General features: G+C 37.3%; 2 protein-coding genes across 2 annotated transcripts; both read left to right on the plus strand.

Moving 5' to 3' along the window:
• Window positions 1-981: 981 nt before the first annotated feature.
• On the plus strand, window positions 982-18,507 carry LOC109209237 (vacuolar protein sorting-associated protein 41 homolog). The gene is made up of 19 exons (XM_019372464.1): window positions 982-1,380; window positions 7,741-8,010; window positions 8,108-8,287; window positions 8,489-8,746; window positions 10,365-10,497; window positions 10,595-10,685; window positions 12,255-12,357; window positions 12,806-12,909; window positions 12,990-13,083; window positions 13,173-13,328; window positions 13,416-13,478; window positions 13,585-13,650; window positions 13,957-14,157; window positions 15,256-15,333; window positions 15,422-15,541; window positions 15,628-15,708; window positions 15,819-15,904; window positions 17,644-17,725; window positions 17,829-18,507. The coding sequence occupies exons 1-19, from the start codon at window positions 1,135-1,137 to the stop codon at window positions 18,279-18,281; spliced, it is 2,865 nt and encodes a 954-aa protein (XP_019228009.1). The 5' UTR covers window positions 982-1,134; the 3' UTR covers window positions 18,282-18,507.
• A 3,485-nt stretch (window positions 18,508-21,992) lies between these two features.
• Window positions 21,993-22,642, plus strand: LOC109209239. The gene is made up of 2 exons (XM_019372466.1): window positions 21,993-22,180; window positions 22,300-22,642. The coding sequence occupies exons 1-2, from the start codon at window positions 21,993-21,995 to the stop codon at window positions 22,640-22,642; spliced, it is 531 nt and encodes a 176-aa protein (XP_019228011.1).
• Window positions 22,643-23,023: the final 381 nt, after the last annotated feature.

Here is a 23,023-nt window from a genome sequence, read left to right on the forward strand (position 1 = left end):
TTAGATTTTGGGTCGTGACAATATGCTACTCCTCTCACTCGCCATGACGCAAAGGATTTCAACTCCGAGAAAGATTGATGGAAATGCTTAATATAGTAGTAGTAATGACTAGCATGCATATGGGATTTTGGTAATGGACATTGATAGGTGCTTTGAAGTTTAATTCTCAAGGCATGCGTTTGAGAAACCATAATATAGTGAGGTTGTTGATCAACGCAATTATTCGTATGTACAGAAACTTCTAACTCTTTGTAATGCAATGGGATTTTGACTTGGAGAAAGATTGATGGAAATAACTAAAATAGTAGTAATAATATTTAGCATGCATAGATGATCTTGGCAATGGACATTGATAAGTTGCTTAGCCACTTTTATAAAGTAATACCAGGCCGTATAGGTGCTTTTAGGTCGGATTTCAAGGCATATGTTTGAGAAACCATAATATATTGAGGTAATTGAACAATGCGATAACTCGTACATACAAAATTATCTAGTTGACAAAAAAATTCAATCAATCGGATTAGATTTGAGCAATCAGTGGTGGGACTACGGATTTGTATTATGGAGTTTGAATTTTTTTTTTTACAGCGTTATAATTGAGATTTAAGTATGCGATCTAAAACAATGACTCAAACCCTTTACCATTATATAAGAATTATTTCTTATATCAAGGAGATTCAATAAATTAGGTATAAAGAAATATTGTTTTTTAGCTTTATGTAATACAGTATAATATTTTGGTGAATGGGATTTAATTAAACCCTGCCCCTAGAGCAAAGTGACTCGAGTCATTATGCTCAAAAGAACAATATTGTGATTAGCATAAGATGAATATCACGAGAAAGCACCTCCCTTTAAAACCTTATTGACTAAACCAAGAGCACATCCCCATATCCTTCCAAAAAACTAATTAAAACTAGATTAAGCACAAACAAATAACAGGTGGCAGTCATACTTCTTCTTAACCATCCTTTTGTTGTCTTGCAAATAAGTAGTCCTCCTAATCAACTGTTTAACGGGCAACCCCAAAAACGCTTCTTTCTTTCTCTTCAAAAAACCGCCCCACACAAAAGAAAAAGTAAAGTACCGTAACTAAACTAACCTTTACAGATCTCTTGTTAATTGGAGTTCGGAATGTCACGGAAGCTATCAGATAACGGAATCGACGGCGACGACGAGAGGGATGAAGAAGAAGAAGAAGATTCCGAAGAAGAGGAGGAAGAAGAATATGAACCGAGACTTAAGTATCAGAGGATGGGAGGCAGTGTGCAATCGCTTCTCTCAAGCGATGCTGCCACGTGTATTGCCATCGCCGAACGAATGATTGCCCTTGGTACTTACGGTGGAGCCGTTCACATTCTAGATTTCCTTGGCAATCAGGTAATGATTCTTTTTTTTTTGTTTGCATTGAGGTTTCTTCTTTTTTTTTTGAATTCATTGCTGAGGTTTATGTTACTGTGGTGAAATTGTTTAAATTTTGTGTTAATTTAGCTGGAAAACAGTGAACAGGGTCAAATTGCCTTCAAAGATGACTGCTTTGTCAATTTTTAGCTCTCTTTTTATTGTTTAATTGGTTTAAGTTTTCCTTCTTAGTAGCTTGTGATAATGCATAAATAAATTGGTGGATAAGGCAAAGTTTAATTTTTAGGGGTCGTTTGGTTACCGGTTAGAGTTATGCATGTATTAGTTATACATGTATTAGTTATGCAGGTATTAGTTATGTATGTATTAGTTATGCAGGAATAAGTAATGCAGGTATTAGTTATGCAGGGATAAGTTATGCAAGGTTGAGTTATGTTGGGATTAGTTATGCATGGATTAATTATGCGGGGATTAGTTATGCGGTAGTTATATAAGGATTAGTAATATAAATGTAATATGAGTGTTATTTATTATTAGCTTACTTTATTTTTATTAAAATTGTTAGTATAGTTTAAATATATTTTTTTAAACAAAAAAATACAAGTTTGAATAAAGGGTATTCTTGTCATTTTGTGTTTTAATACAAGTATTACTAATTATGTATAAGTTATTCCACCTTCTACCTTGCATAAATAATACATAGATTCCCTCATAACTTATACATGTTTAGTTATGCGGAAAAGAAAATACATGAACCAAACATTGTATTAGCAATGCTATATTTTATGTGAAAAAGAGGAAAAAACAACCAAACACTGTATAACTTATGCTAGCTTCTACGTGGAGATTATTCTTCCCCCTTCTTTTAACCAAACAATGTATAAAGTTATCCTACATTTAATACATAGATAACTCCTCTCTAACCGGCTACCAAACGACCCCTTAGAGGTTATGTTTTGCTTGAGAATTATGAGCAGAGAGATGCCATTTCTTTTCTTTTAGTTTTAAATTAACTCTAGTGATGTGTGATGCACGTCAATTTTGTGATACACCCGAGGCTAGAAAGTACTAACAAAATGGTTTACTTTTTAAGTCTGCATTTCTAATGCCAGCCTTTTCTGTTACTTTCACGATTCAGATTTTAACCTGGAAAGATGATCCTTAAAATAATCATCAAGATGAATCCAGCAAAACTGCTTACATTTTTGCAGAAAGTTTCCTGGGGGCGTGCTGTGCAGCTGAAAGATAGTTTAACAACTTTCTAGTTACTCGAGAGGGCGCTTCTTTGTAATTAAATGAAGCAATTTTTATTTTCCTTTTGTTTCTACGGTTTAATCTAGAGAAGCAGCCAACTTCTTCATCAGAAAAATATGGAGAAGCTGATGGAAGCCCATATCGGAGATGGATACGTTCCTTGGACTCTTTATATGTCTTGGCAATCTCATGCTTTGAGCTAACTTTTGGGGTTGAGTTAGACACAAAAGTCTATTTGTGGATCAGAACCAAGGTTCATTCTAATATATCCGATATTGGGCCCCTATTCTATATTGTCCACGCTTCAAATGTCCAGTCTTAGGCATGAGGAGTGCTGAGTCCCACATTGCGTGGGAGAATATAAATGGGTCTACTTATATGATCTTGGGCATTCTTTACCTCATGAGTTAGCTTTTGAGATTAAGTTAGGCCGAAGGTTCATTTCTTTATCATGGTATTAAAGCGAGGCCCCCAGGATAGATTGTTCACACTTTATTTGGTAGGTCTGGGCATGCGGGAGGGGGGTTCGGCGGTTGGGGTGGGGGAGTGGGGTGATAGAATCCCACATTGGAGATGGATGGATTCCTTGGACTCTTTTTATGGCTTGGCAAATCCTCACCTTTTGAGCTAGCTTTCGGAGTTGAGTTAGGCCCAAGCTCCATCCTTATCAGAAGCAGCCAACTTAGAGAAAGAGGAGTTTTAGGGCTTTCATGAACCTGCAATCATTCTAATCCCGTGTAATTTTAGGCTAGATAGAGACCTTAGGTAAACACATACACTAACGTATCTAGAAGTAAAAGATGCCATTAAAAGTATGAGGGTTGAAAAGCTTGTAGTCACAATCATATCCCTCTTGGGAAGTGCAATGAAGAGGTTGGAGTAATATGGCTTATCAAGCTATTCAATATTATATTAAGGATTGGAAACAAGTAGAGAAAGTACCTTTATTCAGGCGATTCAAAGTTGTATGAACTATCTGATATTAAACTTATGAGTCATATGAAGCTTTAGGAGATGGTGATATATCATAGACTAGGATTAAAGGAGCAATAGAAAATCAGGTTAAATATATGCTCCATACATCTGTAACGGAGGCTATATCTTCATTAGGAAAATTGATAGAAGTTAATAAGAGAGAAAGAAGGATCTCTGCACAATATTCATTGACTTAGAAAACCCGTATGATAGTGTCAAAAAAGTAATTTGGTGGTTCCTGGAATATATGCAATATATAAATGCCTTAAAGGAGATGTACGAAGGAGCTATCACAAGTTTGAGGATATTGGTCTGGATTTACACTAGTGATTTTTGTTGAGCCCATATTTCCTTATCCTAGTTATGAATGAGCTAACTAATAGTATACAAGAAGAGATCTTATAGTGTATGCTACTTGCAGACAATGTTGTATTATAGTTAATTGGCGGAACCAAGAATGGAGTCGATCAAAATCTTGAGATTAAGAGTTTTAAGATGAATAGAAGTAAGACAAAATATATAGTGTGCAAGTGTAGCCTGCATAAGAACAATGAACTTGAGGTGAGATAAGATGGGATTTAGTATCTAAATGCAAACAATTCAGATTCTTCATAAAAATAAAACGCAGACAACTCAGATATCTAGGCTCATGCTGTAGGAAGAATAACATGATATGAATATGTAGAATTAAAATTAAAGTAAGAAAGATGAAACAGAGAAGTGCTATGGGAGTGTTGTGCAATAAGAGGATACATAATCAGAATAAAGGTAAGTTTTATAGAACAATTGTGTGCCTGACAAATGTTACATGAGAGTGAATGTTCGGTCTGTAAGGCCTATCATTTCCACAAAATAAATGTCATTGAAATGTAGATGTTGAGATGTATATGCAGCACGACAAGATTAGACAATATAGAAACGATCAAATCAAGTTGTAGGTGCAAGTAGCACATATAGATGATGAAAGAGAAGGTCAACAACAACAACAACAAACCCATTGTAATCCCGTAAGTAGGGTCTGGGAGGGTAGTGTGTCCGTAGACCTTGCCTCTACCTTGTGAGGATAGAGAGGCTGTTTATAGACTCTCGGTCAGAAGAAAAAATGGTAGTAACAAGCAACACCAACAACAGGATAAAATGATAAGAAAATAGACGCGAAAGAAACAACAGGTAGTAATAGAAATCTACGAAGAAGAAACTACGAAAATAATATTAATACTACTGGAATGGAAAAGAAATGTGCTCGACTACCTACTAACCAACTACCTTAATCCTCGACCTCCATACCTTCCTATTAAGGATCATGCCTTCGGTCAGCTAAAGTTGCGCCATGTCCTGCCTAATCACCTCCCTCCAATACTTCTTTGGGCTACTTCTACCTCTCCTCAGGCCTATCATGGCCAACCTTTCACACATCCTCACTAGGGCATTAGTGCATTTTTTCTTCACATGCCCGTATGGCCGTATCATCTCAGCTCGCTTCCCGCATCTTGTCCACCACGGAGGCCACACCCACCTTATCATAACTTCATTCTTAATCTTATCCTTCCTAATATGTCCACACATACATTTCAACATCCCCATTTCCGCTTCTTGCAACTTCTGGACATGGGAGTTCTTGACTAGCCAACACTCCGCTCCATACAACATTGTTGGTTTAACCATCACTCTGTAGAACTTACCTTTAATTCTTGGTGGTACATTCTTATCACACAAAACACCGAATGCGAGCGTCCATTTCATCCATGCCACATCAATGCAAAGTGACATCCTCGTCAATTTCTCCATTGCCTTGGATAACTGACCCCAAGTACTTGAAACTTCCTTTCTCGGGGATGACTTGTGTATCAAGCCTCACGTCCATGTCCGCTTCATGGGTTGTGTCACTGAACTTGCACTCCAAGTACTCTGTTTTGGTCATGCTCAACTTGAAATCTTTTGACTCCAGAGTCTATCTCCAGACCTCCAGCCTCGCGTTAACTCTACCCCGCGTCTCGTCAATCAGCACAACGTCATCTGCAAATAGCATGCACCATGGCACCTTCCCTTGAATATGACGCGTCAGTACGTCCATCGCCAAGGCAAATGAAAATGGGCTAAGAACTGATCCCTGGTGCAACTCCGTCACGACTAGGAAGTGTTTCGAGTCTCCTCCCCCTATCAATACTCGGGTCTTAGCTCCATCATACATGTTCTTAACCACCCTACTGTATGCTACAGGCACACACCTCTAGCCTCCAAACATCTCCATAGCACCTTCCTTGGGACTTTATCGTATGCTTTTTCTAGGTGAATGAACACCATATGCAAATTCTTCTTTTCTCCCTATACTGCTCCATCAATCTCCTCACGGGATGAATAGCTTCAGTATTCGATCGCCCCAACATGAACCCAAACTGGTGCTCGAAGATAGACATACTCCTCCTCACCCTCACTTCCACCACCCCCTCCCAAATTTTCACAGTGTGACTTAGTAGCTTGATACCCCTATAGTTAGGGGTGTTCATGGTTCGGTTTGGATCGGTTTTTCCCTAAAAAGAAACCAAACCAAGTAAGTCGGTTTTTCAAATATTAGAACCAAACCAAACCAATTAAGTCGGTTTTTCTCGATTCGGTTTATGTCGGTTTTTCGGTTTTTTCGATTATTTGTCAGTTTTTTCTTAAATATAAGACATACACTACTAAACACATATTCCGGCGACCACATTTTCAATGTAAACTATCAAATCAATTGCCCTTTGAGAAATCTATTATTTACTAAGATATATTGATGATAATTGAATCAAATAGTGATGAATAATTTAAGGACTCAATTAAGAATATGTTATTTTTAACACGAAATGGATTCTTACACTAACAAAAGAAAACTACCAATCAAACTAGAATGTAAAGGTAAAGAACTATATTAAAAGTGCAAACTATTAACATTTACCATAAAGTTTTTGAAACTTTGTATAACAATATACATATATATAGGTGTAATAATAAATTTGAAATAGCTACTCCTATAGTCGGTTTGGTTCGGTTTTTTGCTGATTAAAACCAAAACCAAACCAAATTTGATCGGTTTTTAAAATTCAAAACCAAAACCAAACCAAACCAAAAAGTATCGGTTTTTTTGGTCGGTTTGGTTTGGTTTTCGGTTTGGTTCGGTTTTTCGGGTTTTTTATGAACACCCCTACCTATAGTTATTGCAGTTTTGGATATCACCCTTGTTCTTCTACAACAAAATCATCGTACTCCACCTCCATTCTTTGGGCATATTCGTAGTCATAAAAATCACATTAAACAAACCTATAAGCCACTTCAAGCCTACCTTACATGTGTTCTTTCAAAATTCCACCGTATTCTTTCAGAAGACCCTTGCAGAGACGGTCTTGGCATGTTTTATGTGGACCTTTTAATGCACCGGTCCTTTGGAAGGCACTATGATGATTGAAGTTGTTAAAAAAGGCGTAGTAGACCTAAAACCACACAATAGGAAAATTGTTTTGGAAGACCTACAATCTCTTGAATCCATACGTATTAATTGAGAACATAATATAATCGAAGAAAGTATTCATGTAGGCGATGCTGAGTAGGTGACATTAAGGTTTAGATGTTTAGTTGTTGTTGGTACACTTACATTAGTTCTTGGTGCTAGCCAGGAGTCTTCTTAGTTTAGTTAGAGGTTTCTATATCACTATAGGGATTAGTGTGAGGTTTAGATAATTCCTAGTTTTAAAAAATCACTACTTTGTAATTATCGAGTAGACGAGTACCGAAATGAGAGTGATTCAGATGGAGTAGAATGAATATAGAAATTCTTATATCCAAATCCGACTAGTTTGGGCTATGGAGATGTGTAAACTATTGAAATTATTGTTCTTTGTAGTGGTGCAAACTTGTCTATTGTAGTAATCAGTAAAAGGATGTGGCCTGTTAGGAATCTAGAGCATCTATCTTCATTCAATTTTTATCTTCAAATAGGCCAATCTGTTTGTCTTCTGCATTCTGAGGGAAGGTTGGCATATAGATTATGCCAATATTGCATTGCATTTCTCTAATCTCTATCCATAAAAAGGTTCTTGCTCTTTGGTTTGAGTTTTCCTAATCAAGCAGTCACTTGTTCCTTACTTGAATTATTAAGGAAATTTTTGTCTGCCACAGGTTAAAGAGTTTGCTGCTCATACTGCTGCAGTCAATGATCTTTGTTTTGACGCAGAAGGTGAATACATTGGAAGCTGTTCTGATGATGGATCTGTCATAATAAATAGTCTTTTCACTAATGAGAGGATGAAATTTGAGTATCATCGGCCAATGAAGGCCGTTGCGTTAGACCCAGATTATGCAAGAAAATCTTCCAGAAGATTTGTGACTGGTGGTTTAGCTGGTAATTTGTATCTTAATGCTAAGAAGTGGATGGGCTATCGAGACCAGGTTTGTCTTTTGTCCATAGGGTTAACTGCATTTATCTTTTCTGATTGAAGGAACATGAAAAGATTGTGGATTTGTATTCATGTGGTTCTTTTGGCAGGTTCTGCACTCTGGTGAAGGTCCAATTCATGCAGTGAAGTGGCGGACTAGTCTCATTGCCTGGGCGAATGATGCAGGAGTAAAAGTTTATGATGCTGCCAATGATCAGCGCATAACTTTCATTGAAAGACCTCGTGGAAGTCCTCGCCCTGAACTTCTGGTCCCTCATATAGTTTGGCAGGTAGGTTTCAAGGCTGTTGTAGAAAACTAATTGTACCTTTTAATGAGCCATGTGTATGCAATGTAAGACTGCTGCAATACATTAGGTTCCCACCATATTCTGCAAGTAAAACCATAATTGTCTCTTTTGGTCTTAGTTGTTGTGTATGTTGTTACTTCTAATTATTCTGGACAATTCTCATTGTTTTACCTTCACAATCAGGATGACACTCTTTTGGTCATTGGATGGGGAACCTCTGTGAAAATTGCATCGATAAGAACAAACCAAAACAAAGGCGTGAATGGGACATACAAGTATATAACCATGTCTAGTCTGAATCAGGTGGACATTGTGGCATCCTTTCAAACCAGCTATTTCATTTCAGGAATTGCTCCTTTTGGTGATTCTTTGGTTATTCTAGCTTATATTCCTGCCGAAGATGGAGAGAAGGACTTCAGCAGCACTATTCCCTCAAGACAGGTATCTGTTTCCTTCTTTCTGACCTTGGAATTAACTGATAGACTGGATCAAGTGTCAATGTAGTTGGTTCCTTTCTGTGTTATGAATGAGTTATATTTCTTGCTATGCTCACTTTTATGGGAAGTTTACTTATTTTGAGGGAAAATCCTTTGTAGTTACTTGCTGCCAGCCCTTGACTTCAAATTTTTGTACTCGACGTGAATGTAAATTCTAGTATCATAGTAATCAAGACTGTTGGATGAAGTCTTTTAATGCTACTATGCGCTTAGAATTTCCTTCATTGTTACACCAAGGGTGTGGCCGTGTGGACAATGAAGTGGATACATATCTTGGAGACCCGAGTTCAAATACAACAACAACAACAAGCCCAGTAATTTCCCACAAGTGGGGTAAAAATACTTGGTGATTTATTCTCATATTTTGCTAAGTATTGGTGGGCAGAATTACCCAATACTGTGCTGGTGGGAGCTAGCCGGTACTTGGATGGAATAGTCGAGGAGTGTGCAAGCTGGGAAAGAACCCCATGAGAAAGAAAAAGTTACTGAGCCTTTGATGGCCATTTGGGCAAGAAGAAGAGGAGAAAGGGGGGAAGATAGTGTATATCTTAAAGTCGGAGGCATAAGGAGAAATATTTGTTACCTAAAACCCAGTAGAGAAGTTCTTTAGCGAGATCTAAATAGTTGCATAACCGTGTTTGACTCACAAGTTCTTCTTTCTGCTGTCTATATTATGTCACTTAAATGTTGTTTTGTACAATTTCACGTCTCTGTGATGCATCAAATTCATAGTTATGAGATTGTTGAGTTCTTGCCTTTTATATTCCACTCTTTTGTTTTTAAGTTATTCCCTTTCTTAATCCACTCCTTTTTTCTTGAAGTTTTTGTAAGAAAGGAAAATTTCTTTTTCATCAAGTGACCACTGCATGTCTATGTGGTCTTGTAAAGTTTTGGGTTAAAATTGTATACTGCTCCAGAAGTTTCGTGTCGCATGACCTTCCTCACCTTTTGGAATATTCACAAAGCTCTATTTCATTTATGGACTTGGTTGACTGTTAACATTTCTACCCAAGCTGGCTATTCTTGTTCTTTTGAAAAGGACAACATTTCCTATTAGTTCAGATTTTAAACCCAAGAAGGACCAAAGATACAGAAATTTTTTTTTTTGGGGGGTGGGGGGGTGGGGTGGGGTGGGGGCAGTAGGGCTGGTGAGGAGGTCATCTAGTAAGAACGCTAATTTAGTCTTATGCAGTGAGTTAGTGAGGGGATTGTGAAAAAAAATTCAATCGTTTCTATGATGCATATTTTGGAGAAAGTTATGCGCTTAAGTTATGTAGAGGGGGCTATATGTTCAAATAAATTATATAATGGATGTATTTAATTCTCAAATTTACTTGTAAGTTTTTGCAATTTCAAACTGCCATGTCCCTCGTAGCTTTCTGACAGATGAACTATATATTTGGTTGCCTCCACCATATGACATTAACGCCATAACCTTTGCTTTTCTCTGTAGGACATTCTCCTAACCTTTCGTTTGTTTACCCACTAAATGCTACTGATATCCATGTTGTTTAATAAGGGTAATTGGTGATAGTTGCTAGGATTTGTAATTCATCCAACAGGGAAATGCTCAAAGACCAGAAGTGCGTGTCGTGACGTGGAATAATGATGAGCTTGCTACCGATGCTCTCCCTGTACATGGCTTTGAGCATTACAAGGCGAAAGACTATTCACTTGCACATGCTCCATTTTCAGGTAATCTTGAGTGTTTGTGTCTTTCATCACTCTGTATTCATGTGACTCACTTAAGAGATGCTTTATGAAGTTGATATAACATAACCAAATGGTTTAGGTAGCAGCTATGCAGGGGGTCAGTGGGCTGCTGGTGATGAACCCTTATACTACATTGTGTCCCCAAAAGATGTGATTATTGCGAAGCCAAGGTTGGTAAAGCTCTTTTCGAATTGTTTTCATGTGTCAATTCCTATGTGATTATGCATATCTGCACCAAGCAAAGTGAGGTTCTTTTGTGTTATTTGCTGGTATGCTCTGTTTTCTTTCTCTTTTACCAGGATCGATCTCTTCTGAACAATTAGTGCCTAGTGTTGCCCTTTTTTTTTCCAAGTGATTTGTTTTTGATAAAGTAATAAACTTCATTAAAAGTAGGGCAAAAAGCGCGGCCTAATACAAGAGGTATACCAAAAAATAGAAAACCTTACAAAAAGACATGGTTTTCTATGAAAGACACCCAATCTTCTATACATATAGGAGCCTCGTGGGTGCACCAAAAGGAAATAAGGGAAAGGATGCTATTTCTCAAGTGTACAAAACCTTTCATGCATGAGGCCTATATTCCGTGGTGGACTGTGACATTTTAATGATCTGTTTTTAAATTTTACAAGTAACAATTTATGATTTCAGGAAGGCATCCAAGTAACTCCAGATACTAATTAATTCAAGATTCTCTTATTTCATATATCAAAGTCGTACAATTTGGAGCTATAGTTGTGCTGCAAATGCATAAGCAGAGAGAAATATAAATAAATAAGATGAATAAACCGAATTAGGAGGGAGGGAGGTGGTTTGGGAAATACTAGTGAAGGAAGAAGAGGAAGAGGAAGAGGAAGAGGAAGAGGAGGAGGAAGGGGAAGGGGAGGAGGAAGGAGAAGAGGAAGAGAAAGAGGAAGAGGAAGAGGAAGAGGAAGAGGAAGAGGAAGAAGAAAGCTTGAATTTGAGAACAGAGAAGCAGGGTAGACGAAGAAGATAACCTGAACCAGAAGCATGGTAGCAGGCTAGCAGCCAAGCAGAAAAGTAGGGGCAAAGGTGGTGAAGAGAAGAGGAAGAGGAGAAAAGAATCCGGCCCTCAACAGGAGCCAAACAAGCTTTCATTTGGTGTGGAAATGTAGGACATTCCTGCAAAATGGAAGATTCACGTGCTCATAAATTAAGAAAAAAGAATGCAAAAATAGAAGAATTTGTTACAGATGTCTAGGCATGTGCATGTCCTAAAAGTCTCTGACCCCATTAAGGACTTTAAGTTGGTATCGTGCCTCATAAGTTAACTCCTATGTATCTCCCCTGCAGAGGTGGATCTTGAAATTCCATTCAGTAACATCTGTCTATCCAAAGAATTTTATTTTAACAATCGAAAAACATTTATCTATCCAAAGAATGGCACTCCCTTCTAACCCTCAGGGGTTGGCCTGGTGGCAATAGACTTGAGCCTTGGGGTTTGCTCCCTTTCAAGGTCTCAAGTTCGAAACCCACTGGGTGCAAACAATTTCTGAGGGCCATCGGACTGGGTAAAACCTGAATTAACCGTGGTGCACTTGCGGGAAACTCCTTGCCGAGGGCCTGTGCACCCCCGGGATTAGTCGGGGCTCTTAGAGACTCGGACACCCGGTGCAAATAAAAAAAAAAAAGAATGGCACTCCCTTCTATTTGGATACAGGAGTGATGATTGACAGAAATTGTTAATTTAATTTCATATTTATTCTATGATTGATTTTTAGGGACACAGAAGATCATATTAATTGGCTTCTCCAGCATGGATGGCATGAGAAAGCATTAGAAGCAGTTGAGGCTAATCAGGGAAGGAGTGAGCTCCATGAAGAGGTATTTTGTTTGAATGTAGTTTACCTTGCTTTTGCATCAAACATATATTGTTTTCATATCAATTCAGCTTAATATTGATTAATTTGTTGCTATGATGCTCAACAACTTCTATGTGTGTTTTATATATAAAAGTCCTATCACTAATACAAGTTTCTAAATTGTTGTATGCTGCCCTCATCTTCTCTTTCTGCCTTCTGTTCCGAAATGGTATATTTTCATCTTATTGGATAAAGATAAAAATTGCTTGACACAACTCATTTGCATAGTGCCCAGTAGATTTAGTTGTCACAGTTCTCAATTTCTGGAGCAGTACATTTTACTATATATGGATAGTTTCTGTATTAAGTTTATGCTTGTTCCTTTTGATCATGCTTATAAGATTTGGACATCCACTAACAAGATACTCATTCAAGCTTGTTTCTCTCACAAAATTGCTTCCTCAAATCAGGTGGGTTCAAGATACCTTGATCATCTGATTGTGGAAAGGAAGTATGGCGAAGCGGCATCATTATGTCCAAAACTGTTGCGAGGATCAGCTTCTGCGTGGGAAAGGTATAAATATCTTTAAAACACTGAAATCTCTTGGAAAATATACTTTGAGTTATTGAATTGCAATTGGCTGTTTTTTCCAGATGGGTTTTCCATTTTGCACATCTGCGACAACTCCCCGTGTTGGTTCCATACATCCCAACAGAAAATCCAAGATTGCGTGATACAGCTTATGAGGTCTGCACTTTTCTACTGTGTCCAGTAGGTTCTTGAATGATTTCATATACATGCCTAAAGATAGTCAACAATCATTTGTTGTAATTTAGGTAGCTCTTGTTGCTCTGGCAACAAATCCAGCTTTCCACAAGGATCTCTTATCAACTGTCAAATCCTGGCCACCTAGCATTTATTCTACATCACCTGTTATCTCAGCTATAGAATCTCAGCTTAATACCTCATCTATGACTGATCACATCAAAGAGGTAAGTGCAAAGGAGTTACTATTTATCTCTTATGTTCTATATGCTTTTTTTAGGCGTATTTATTTATTGTTCTACTTTAACATATAGGCATTAGCAGAATTATATGTGATTGATGGACAACACGAAAAAGCTTTTGCTATTTATGCGGATGTAAGTTCAGTGCTTATTAAATTTATTACTCTGGAGGAGGATGTTGATAATTGTTTGTTAAGAAGTTGACTTCTGTTGCTCTTTGTCCAATTGTTTATGCTTCCAGCTTATGAAGCCGGATCTGTTCGACTTCATTGAAAAGCATAATTTGCATGATGCTATGCGTGAAAAGGTATGGTTATACATTAGATTGGCTGAGTTTTGTTATCTAACTGTCTCATATATTATGTTGAGAAAGATGTAATTCAGCTCAAATGGAAAATGAAATCTTTATCTTTTCTCGTTTTCTGTTCCGTTTTTTCTTTAGGTCGATTGATGGTTTACTATTTCTAGAAGGAAATAAAATCCTAACTTTGCATTCTTGATATTCTTGAAACAAGAAGTAACAGACTTTAAGAACATAATAATGGCCATAGGTTAGATAATATGCTTCTACAATTGCTTCACTTATGATTGTCTAATTGCCATGGACTGACAGGTTGTCCAACTTATGATGGTTGACAGCAAGCGTGCCATACCTTTGTTGATCCAGCATAGGGACCTAATACATCCACCCGAAGTGGTGTCACAACTTATGGCTGCAAGGAATAAGTGTGACCATCGCTACCTTTTGCATCTGTACCTTCATTCACTATTTGAGGTGAATCCTCATGCTGGACGGGAGTACCATGACATGCAGGTTTGTATAGATGGTAGCGTTCACTTTAAAGCTTGTTTAGCTTTGAGGTAATTACTAGGTGAGGCCTATGTGACATGGCGATGCATCTTTTATGACAAGAATTATGCCACTGCTCATGCTTCTTGGGCTAAATATTTTTGTTTTGAATTGTAACTGAAGGTATATGCAGTGTCTTTCTGATCATATAGGTGCCCTTATCCCATTTTGTGCCACTTGACAATTTGTTAGCACCATTAATCTGTGAGCATTTCCATGTGGTAACTCAAGGACACTAGGCCCTAAACTCTAAATTGGTAAGACAGGTCCAAACCAATTAAACGTTACTGAAAGTGGAGAAAAGTTAATCCATTACATTGATGATATCAGCTATGTTGAACATAAAATTAACACGTTCAGCGGTAATTGTATAAATCTTCAATAACTCGAGAAAGAGCTGTTCCATTAACTAGCCCTGCCTAATGCTTATAAATATCCTTATCCTGAAGCAGCCTTTCTCCAGTGTTCTACATTTTATGTTACGTTGTTAATTGTGCTCACCCATCCATACACACAGTGGATTAAACAATTTCATGTCTATTTAGTTTTTGGGTAACTTAAGTATCTCCTATGTTATATGGATCCTTCATTTGTCTTTGGCGTACCATGTCAATCTGGTCCGACATGGGTGTGGGTACTGTCTGAATTCTTCAAAATATGCACACAAAAAAGTTATATGTGGAGTATATAAAACTACATGTACATGTCTCGAATACTTACCCAGTGGTATCAAATAGTACCTATAGATGAGCCCATGAAACATAGAGTCTCTCTCATTGATCAGGCTAAAAAGAAAAGCAGCGTCTTATATGTTCCATAGGAGAAAGATAGCATTCAACTAGCTGAGAACATATAATTTTGGAAGTGGCAAGACAAGTATTTCCTTATGCCTTAAGGTTTTAATGCCCCATGTTGTGGTTTTTTGTCTTTTATGTCCATACTTTGTAACGTCTATGCATTTACTTGGTTTGGATGCCTTTAATTTTGTTATTTGATTCTTAAATTTTGTGGATTCTATTTGTCTCCACTGATTCAGTTTCTGTTTGTTTATGATTTTCATAGGTTGAGCTTTATGCTGACTGTGATCCAAAGATGATGCTTCCCTTTCTCAGAAGTAGCCAGCATTATACACTTGAGAAGGTTTTTGTGAATGAATGGCTGACATGTCTCAATCTCTGGCTTATTGTCCTTCTTATTGACCTTCCTTTTCTTTAATGAATTATGCTAGGCTTATGATATCTGCGTGAAGAGAGATTTATTAAAGGAGCAAGTTTTCATCCTTGGAAGAATGGGGAATGCAAAGCAGGCCCTTGCAGTTATTATAAATAGATTAGGAGATATAGAAGAGGTGGCTTTTTGCTGATTTTGTAGTCTTGATATTACTTTTTTAAGTTTAAAGTTCAATGGACTAGCCTTATTACTACTCACATGCAGGCCATAGAATTTGTAAGCATGCAACATGATGATGAACTCTGGGAAGAGCTGATTAAGCAAAGTCTTAATAAGCCTGAAATGGTAAAGCATCACTTTCCTTTTCCCTTTTGTTAAAGCACAGGAGAATCTATGAACGTTGTTTTAATGTTTGCCGTTTTGGATTAAGCTGCCTTATTTCTTCTTATTTACAGGTTGGAGTATTATTAGAGCATACTGTAGGGAATCTTGATCCCCTTTACATTGTAAATATGTTGCCCAATGGCTTGGAAATACCTCGGTAAGTTTGTCGGTAAAATAAACTCACATTTTCATAGGTATGAGTAGTAAAGTATCTTATTGGTAAAATTTCTCTTCTGCTATGAATTTGAGCTTCAGGCTTTCCTTTTTTGTGTGTGTGTGTGTGTGTGGACGATGCATTCACCGATGGTTTATCGAACAGGCTTCCTGTGCATTTGGGTCCTCAACGTAATTCTTCCCAATTAGATTGGGAAATCTTACCAAGTATTTGATGTTTATCAATGAATCCAATACTAATGTAAGTTGATCCACTGTAGAACTTCAAAACTTGCATCCATTTGCTGAAGTTATCAAAGAATTGTTATCTTTATCTATACTACACTATTATACAAGCACGAAGCTCCAACAGAAAATGTTGATAGATTTTTTTTACCCTTCGTGGGTGCATTCAAAGTAAAATTGTAATTACTATTAATTTATTTCTTTTTTATTTATGTTAGGAATAGTCAGGAATAGATTTATACTTTGAATACAATCTCGTTCCTTCTTGGTGAGATTTTTTCCTTTTTAGGTATGTTTTTAGGAATGGAAGACTATTTGATTCCTTCCTTCCTTCATGAAAAATATTATCCCTTTTGACTTATATTTAGGTATGTTTTTAGGAATGGAACACTACTTGATTGTTTACGTTAGATTTTAGGAATTGAAGACAATTTGATTTCTTCGTGAAAAGGTATTACCCTCTTTTATTTTGTTCACATTAGGAATTTTAGAAATGTATTTTTTACCCTTTTTTTATTTATGTTAGGAATTTTCGGAATATGTCTTTTACATTCTTTAAAAATTTAATTCCTTCTTGGAAAGTGTAGTTCATATAATTCTATGTAGGAAACGAACCATCTTTGCTTCTTTATAAGTTTTTTTTTAAAGGTATATCTTTCATTTTTGTCTTCTTTGAATTTTTAATAATAATTAACATGAAATACACATACAAAAAGACTAGGCATTCACAAATGCACATGCCTTCAAAACTTTGGTGCAACGGTGAAGGTAGTATAGTGCAGGATATGTGGTAGTTGCATGTCTCGTATTTGAATCATAAGTGGTGGATAACTAACTGGTGAATCTAAGTAGTGAAGGGTTATCGACTGAGTTTTGATGCTGGAAATAGTGAATCTATTGGTTATAAAAAAAAAATATCTTTACATACATCTGATATCGTGGTAGTAGTTAGAAGAATGCATCCGGAGCACCTGCCTAATTATGCCCCGTCCAACAATTCCTTTTTAGGCTTTTATTAGTTTAGTGTCTCCATTCTTCGGTGAAAATTACTTTTCATGAGAACATTTTTGCAAGGAAAAGTTGCGTCCTTTTAACTGCTTGTTGTGTTAGTTTGGGCTTAGCGGCAAATATCAATGTCGTATAACTCTAGTGAGTTACTATACCCTTGAATTAGCTTGCCTCAATTGCATCCTTAAACAAGATACATGAATTTTTTTGCTTTTATTATTTTGGTATAAAATGTTTTTACTGCTGGTAAGTCTTTTTGACTAGTGAAATAGGAGGATGTAATCTAATCGTGACTCAAATTGCTTTTTCGTGAGCATTGTAAGTTAAAATCTAGACTTTTTGTGACACTTATTGGATGCTGTGGTTTGTATTTTTGATGTAATGAGTTAGTCAGATTGGGTTTGCAATTAATGATGCTAAGTGCTGTTAGTGAGCTTGAATCTTTTGGAACTAACCTGAATGTAACTGCAATATTGCATTCCATTGCAGTCTGAGGGATCGTCTAGTCAAAATTGTCACTGACTACAGAACAGAAACTTCTCTTAGACATGGATGTAATGACATACTTAAGGTACATTAGTTATGACCCCCTTTCCAGGATTGTTACAGAAGATTTGCATTCGCTTGCAAGTTATGATGAAGTAATTCCTTTGATGATTTGGTTTCGCTGCCAGGCTGATTGTGTCAACCTGCTGGTCAAATACTACAAGGAAGCAAAGCGTGCGATATGTTTGAGCGATGATGTTGATCAAGCACGTTCCCGCAAGAGTGAGCAGAAGGCTTCACATTTAGGAGAGAGAGTCATGAGTATGAAATCCATGGAGGTCAAATCAAAAACCAGAGGGGGTGCAAGGTGTTGCATATGTTTTGATCCGTTTTCTCTACAGAATGTATCAATTATTGCCTTCTTTTGTTGTCATGCCTACCATACAACGTGTCTTATGGAATCCACCATTTCCGTGGGCGGTAAAAAAGAGTCTGGGGCTGCTTCCAAGGGGACTGGGTCATATTATGAATTTGATAATGGTATTGATGAAGAAGAAGAAGATGATGATGACGATGATGGGGATGCTTCTTCAGGTGCCCCTCGGATGCGTTGTATTTTGTGTACTACGGCAGCAGGTTGAATATCTGTTGTGTTTTCTTGTTGTGTACCATAGTTTTGCCTGCTGTGTGCATATATCATGAGCTTGTGTTATTATTTATTAGATGCTGCTTTCTCATGTTCCATATCTGTATTTTAGGAATTTGTACTATATTTATAGTTCAACTTCAATTCTCTGCTATCCCTTCAATATAGGGACGCAGAACACATATAATTCTCCAGATTTCTTATACATGCTGTTTTTTTAATTTTTTTTTGGAAGTGGCTGGTTTAAAAATCACGAAAAAATTGCTTCATTTTCTACTTCATCTCATCTCTCCCCTCTTTTGCAATTTTTTTACGTTTAACCTTGTGAAGGCTGATTATGAAGCAAATCATATCGATGAGAAAAACGGTAGCCCGATGCACAAAGCATCTTGCATTCACACGGGATTCAGGCAAATGTCGCATCCCAAGAGGTGTGATGTCAGCGGCGGATTTAGGAGGGCGAATCCCCTTCGCCGGAAAATAGCATTGTACATATAAGGCAAAATCTATTGTGTACCTCTATATATTGTATTTTGAATTCCCTTGACACAACTAAAAAGCATAGCTTAGTGGTCAAGGGGCTTCACAAGCTTTGTAAGGTTACTAATCCAATTCCCTCTAGCCATGATCTCTTCTAATATTTTAACTTTTTCTCTTTTGAACCCTCAGAAATTTTTGAACCCCCTTATTGGAAATTCTGACTCCGCCACTGTGTGATGTAGGTAGCTTACCGTAACACAAGTATTAGAGCCTGCTTCGATGTAAGTAACATTGAAACATGTTTAGGAAGAAAATTGCCTTTCTCTTTTATACATTTGGTAGTCATATTTGTGGGAAGTGTAATGTAGTATTTTTTGAGCAAATGACACTGTTTAGCAAGGGTGTCAATGAATATTTAAAAAACTGAATAAATCGACGTACCGAGTCGAATCGATTTTTAGGTTTTTTTTTAATAAAACTGTAGGTTTTTATATAAATCTATAACCGTACCGACGACAATTAGGGTAGGTTTTTTATTTTATAAAATAAACCGAAAAAATAGCGAACCGTACCGAATAAATTTACATGAAAAATATATATTTATATATTAATATTAAAAATAATAAAACATTAATTTTTTCCTTGGGCACTTGAAATTATAAAACGGGACAAGCCAACAATTAATGAACTCAAAATCATAATTCCCAAACCTATTATACTACTCCTATTGAAACTAAATTATTTGCAGCATATTCACTAGCAAGACACAACGTAATCTAGCAATTATGAGTACCAAACGATAATGTATTGAATATGTTTCCTTTCGTACGATTTAAATTTATATTTTTAAATATTAAATCTTCTTTAGACTTTATTCTTGAGTCTGAGCTTGCTTAATATCTTTCCACCCGTGTGATTTATATTTTCTTTATCATTGCTTAGTTTCTTTTAAGCTGCTGTGGAATAGTTGATGGATCTATACTTTGGTCATCTTTCATGTTTTCTTAGTTCATCACCCTTTAAATAATAAAAATATCTAGAGAGTTTTGATAAATCCTATAAACGTAGGTATGTTATTGCATTATGCTTCTACTTGTGACTTTTAAATGACATTTGAAAAAATATCGAAAATTAACCGAACCGTACCGATACCGAAGAGAAACCGACATGTTGGTACGGTTTTTAAAAGTCTAATTTTTGTTGTACATTGAATAACCGAAAAATTGGTATGGTACAAATTTTATAAAATAACCGGCCGAGCCGAACCATTGACACCCTACTGTTTAGTAGCAAATAGAGATAAAGTTAGTGTGAGTTGTGTGGAGGACCTGGGGATTAACAATTCCTATGGTGATCGTGTATTGGGGAAAATAAATATTACACTTGGAATTAATTATGTGGCTGACATAGCAAGACACGTGGATCATTAGAAAAGTGACAGCTGGCGAAGAGTACTTAGAGAGATGCGAGTCATAATAGGTACGAGCAAAGCGTCTAAGTGACAAGAAGAAACAGTCGCTCGGGTCTCTTCATAATTTGAAGAGACACCGGTGGAATGAATCAAGACAGCAAAAAGTATAGATTCGCTAATCTTCAATTAATGAGCATGAATGATTAGGAACGTTACAGAATCTTCACGAAACAGTTACGATTGCCAATTATAACGTTTCATTAATGTCATTAAATGCTCATGATGGCTCAATTATGAGAGGAAAGAGGCATTGTACTTAGAGATAGCTATAAAAGGAAGAGAAATGACATTTGTATGGATACATTCTGATTACTATTGGAATATACTTATTTACTTTGCTTTATATCGATTGCTTTGCTATTTCTCATTCTAATTTTCCTTTTCCATTGCAAAAATATTCTTTTAGTTGATTACTTCTAAAAATAAGCTTTGACCAAAATTCCTATTTTCTGGTTAAGCAAATTGGTTCCGTTACCGGGAATCTGATAATCTTCTCACTTTCCAAATCCATTCTTCTGTCAAAAAACCATGTCGAACGTCAACGACAACGACCAACAAAACTTATAAAACCAACAAAAAATCAGCTAAATCAACAAGGAGACGGAACTCAGCAGCATCAGTTGAATCAGCTAAATCAACAAGGAGATGGAACTCCAATCCCCTCACCACGAAACTCTCCTCGACAATCTCGAGAAGGGACTCCTGACAGATCTGAATCGAATACGAATGACCAGCATGAGAACAATCAAGCTATTGATGCAACGTTGAAGCAATTAATCGCCCAACAGGTCAACAATGCTCTTCAAGCTTTTGTCAGCAGGTTGCCGACTATACCTCCACCTCCAAACAACACTGCAACCATAGAAAATCCCCGCTCGGGACTCGCTAATTCAGGCAGCGGAGGAACTCCCAGCGAATCTCGTGGTGGGGGGTCAGGTAACCCAGTTAATTCTGACATACAAAGTTTAGTACTAACTTTGCAGAAGCAGCTCAAGGAACAGAGCGATCGCATAGAGCAGATACCTGGTGTACCACCAAGGAGATACGGAGTTGCTCAGGGAATTCGTAGACAGATTCCAGTGTGAAAGGATGATGTTGCCACGTGTACCTGATAACTGGGCGGCTATGGCATTTGCCAGTAATCTAAATAAAAAAAGCTCGGAAGCCACGAGAAGACTCAAAGAAAGCTTACGAGAATTTCCCGCAACAACTTGGAATGACGTTTACAATAGATACAACACAAAGCTGCGGATAGAAGAAGATACTATCACTCAGTGTTGGAAAGATGAAAGAGTAAGTTCAAGGCGGGTAGAAACTGAAAAAAGGTCCGGTAAAAACAGGTACGAACCTTATATGGGACCAGCAGGAAGGGATTCACGTTCAGAATAGGAAAACCCAAGATATGACCCTAGATCAAGGGACAGAGAATCGGGTTCATCGTCAAGGTTCAGAAAGGAGCGAAACATGCGAGATACGCGAGACGACGATAGAGGTTCAAAAGCAAAAATTGGTGGTTACAGTTTTAATGTTAGCACATCCGAGTTGGTGGCTGTTTTAAGAAGCATGGGAGATAAGGTACGGTGGCCAAAAGAAATGAGATCGAACCCAAACAGGAGAAATCCCGGTTTTTGGTGCGAGTTTCACAACGATCACGGTCACAAAACGGATTGCAGATTGCTACAAGGTGAAGTAGAGCATCTATTAAAACAAGGTTACTTAACAGAATTGTTTAGTGAAAAGGGAAAGCAAGCATATATGAAGAATAGGCAAGAACCGCCGAAACCTCCATCACCAAAGAGAACGGTTAATGTCATAAGTGGAGGGGAGGAGATCAATGGCGTAACATATACGGCAGCAAAGAAGGTGTCAAAAATCACAGTCACCCATGGGAAACGAGTTCGTCAAGTTTTGGAAGAAGATAGTATAACATTGATGATGCATATGTAGATGGCGTGCTGACCCCACACAATGATGCACTGGTATTATCTTTACTTGTACATGATACTAACGTAAAACGAGTTTTGATTGATCCAGGTAATTCTGTAAATATCATTCTGTTAAGAGTGGTAAACGAGATGCAAGCCATTGATAAATTGGTATCAAAAGCACGGACCTTGTCTGGTTTTGACAACTCCAGCGTTGTAACAAAAGGGGAGATAATACTCATCACATTCGCGGAAGGAGTAGTCAAAGATACCAAATTTCAAGTGATAGAAATGGACATGGCGTACAATATGATTCTCGGCAGACCGTGGATTCACGAAATGGATGTTGTTCCGTCTACCCTACACCAAGTTATCAAGTTTCCTTCACAATGGGGAATACGACAAATCCGTGGTGATAAACAGGCTTCTCGAAGCATTAACTCAGTGCCAGATTCAAGCACGAAAAGCGACGAAAAATAGCAATTACAGAATTTAGTTGAGGATTTAGCAACGCAAGCCTCAACTATAGACGGACAAACAGATGTAGACTCAAGACCTGATACTATTCAAGAACCAGAAGAAAATGAAAACATCAAAACAACAATCGAGGAACTGGAAGCTTTGGTATTATTTGTACATTGGCCAGACAGAAAAGTCTACATTGGAACCAACCTCAGCCCGGAGATGAAAAGTAAGTTAATTGAATTTTTAAAAGCTAACGCAGATTGCTTTGCTTGATCATATTCAGATATAACAGGTATACCACCGGAGGTAATGACCCATAAGCTGAATGAAGATCCAGCATCCACCTGTCAAACAAAAGAAAAGGAAGCAAGGGTCCTTCAAGAATCAGGTGATTCA

Source organism: Nicotiana attenuata, unplaced genomic scaffold (genome assembly GCF_001879085.1).
Source record: "Nicotiana attenuata strain UT unplaced genomic scaffold, NIATTr2, whole genome shotgun sequence".
Lineage (NCBI taxonomy): Eukaryota > Viridiplantae > Streptophyta > Magnoliopsida > Solanales > Solanaceae > Nicotiana > Nicotiana attenuata.

Coding starts and splice junctions, on each gene's coding strand:
- LOC109209237 (XM_019372464.1), top strand. CDS start 1,135: ATGTCACGGAAGCTATCAGATAACGGAATCGACGGCGACGACGAGAGG. Junction 15,542..15,627: donor GATTAGGAGATATAGAAGAG/GTGGCTTTTTGC, acceptor ACTCACATGCAG/GCCATAGAATTTGTAAGCAT. Junction 17,726..17,828: donor GATGTAATGACATACTTAAG/GTACATTAGTTA, acceptor TTTCGCTGCCAG/GCTGATTGTGTCAACCTGCT.
- LOC109209239 (XM_019372466.1), top strand. CDS start 21,993: ATGAAGAATAGGCAAGAACCGCCGAAACCTCCATCACCAAAGAGAACG. Junction 22,181..22,299: donor ATAACATTGATGATGCATAT/GTAGATGGCGTG, acceptor CATTCTGTTAAG/AGTGGTAAACGAGATGCAAG.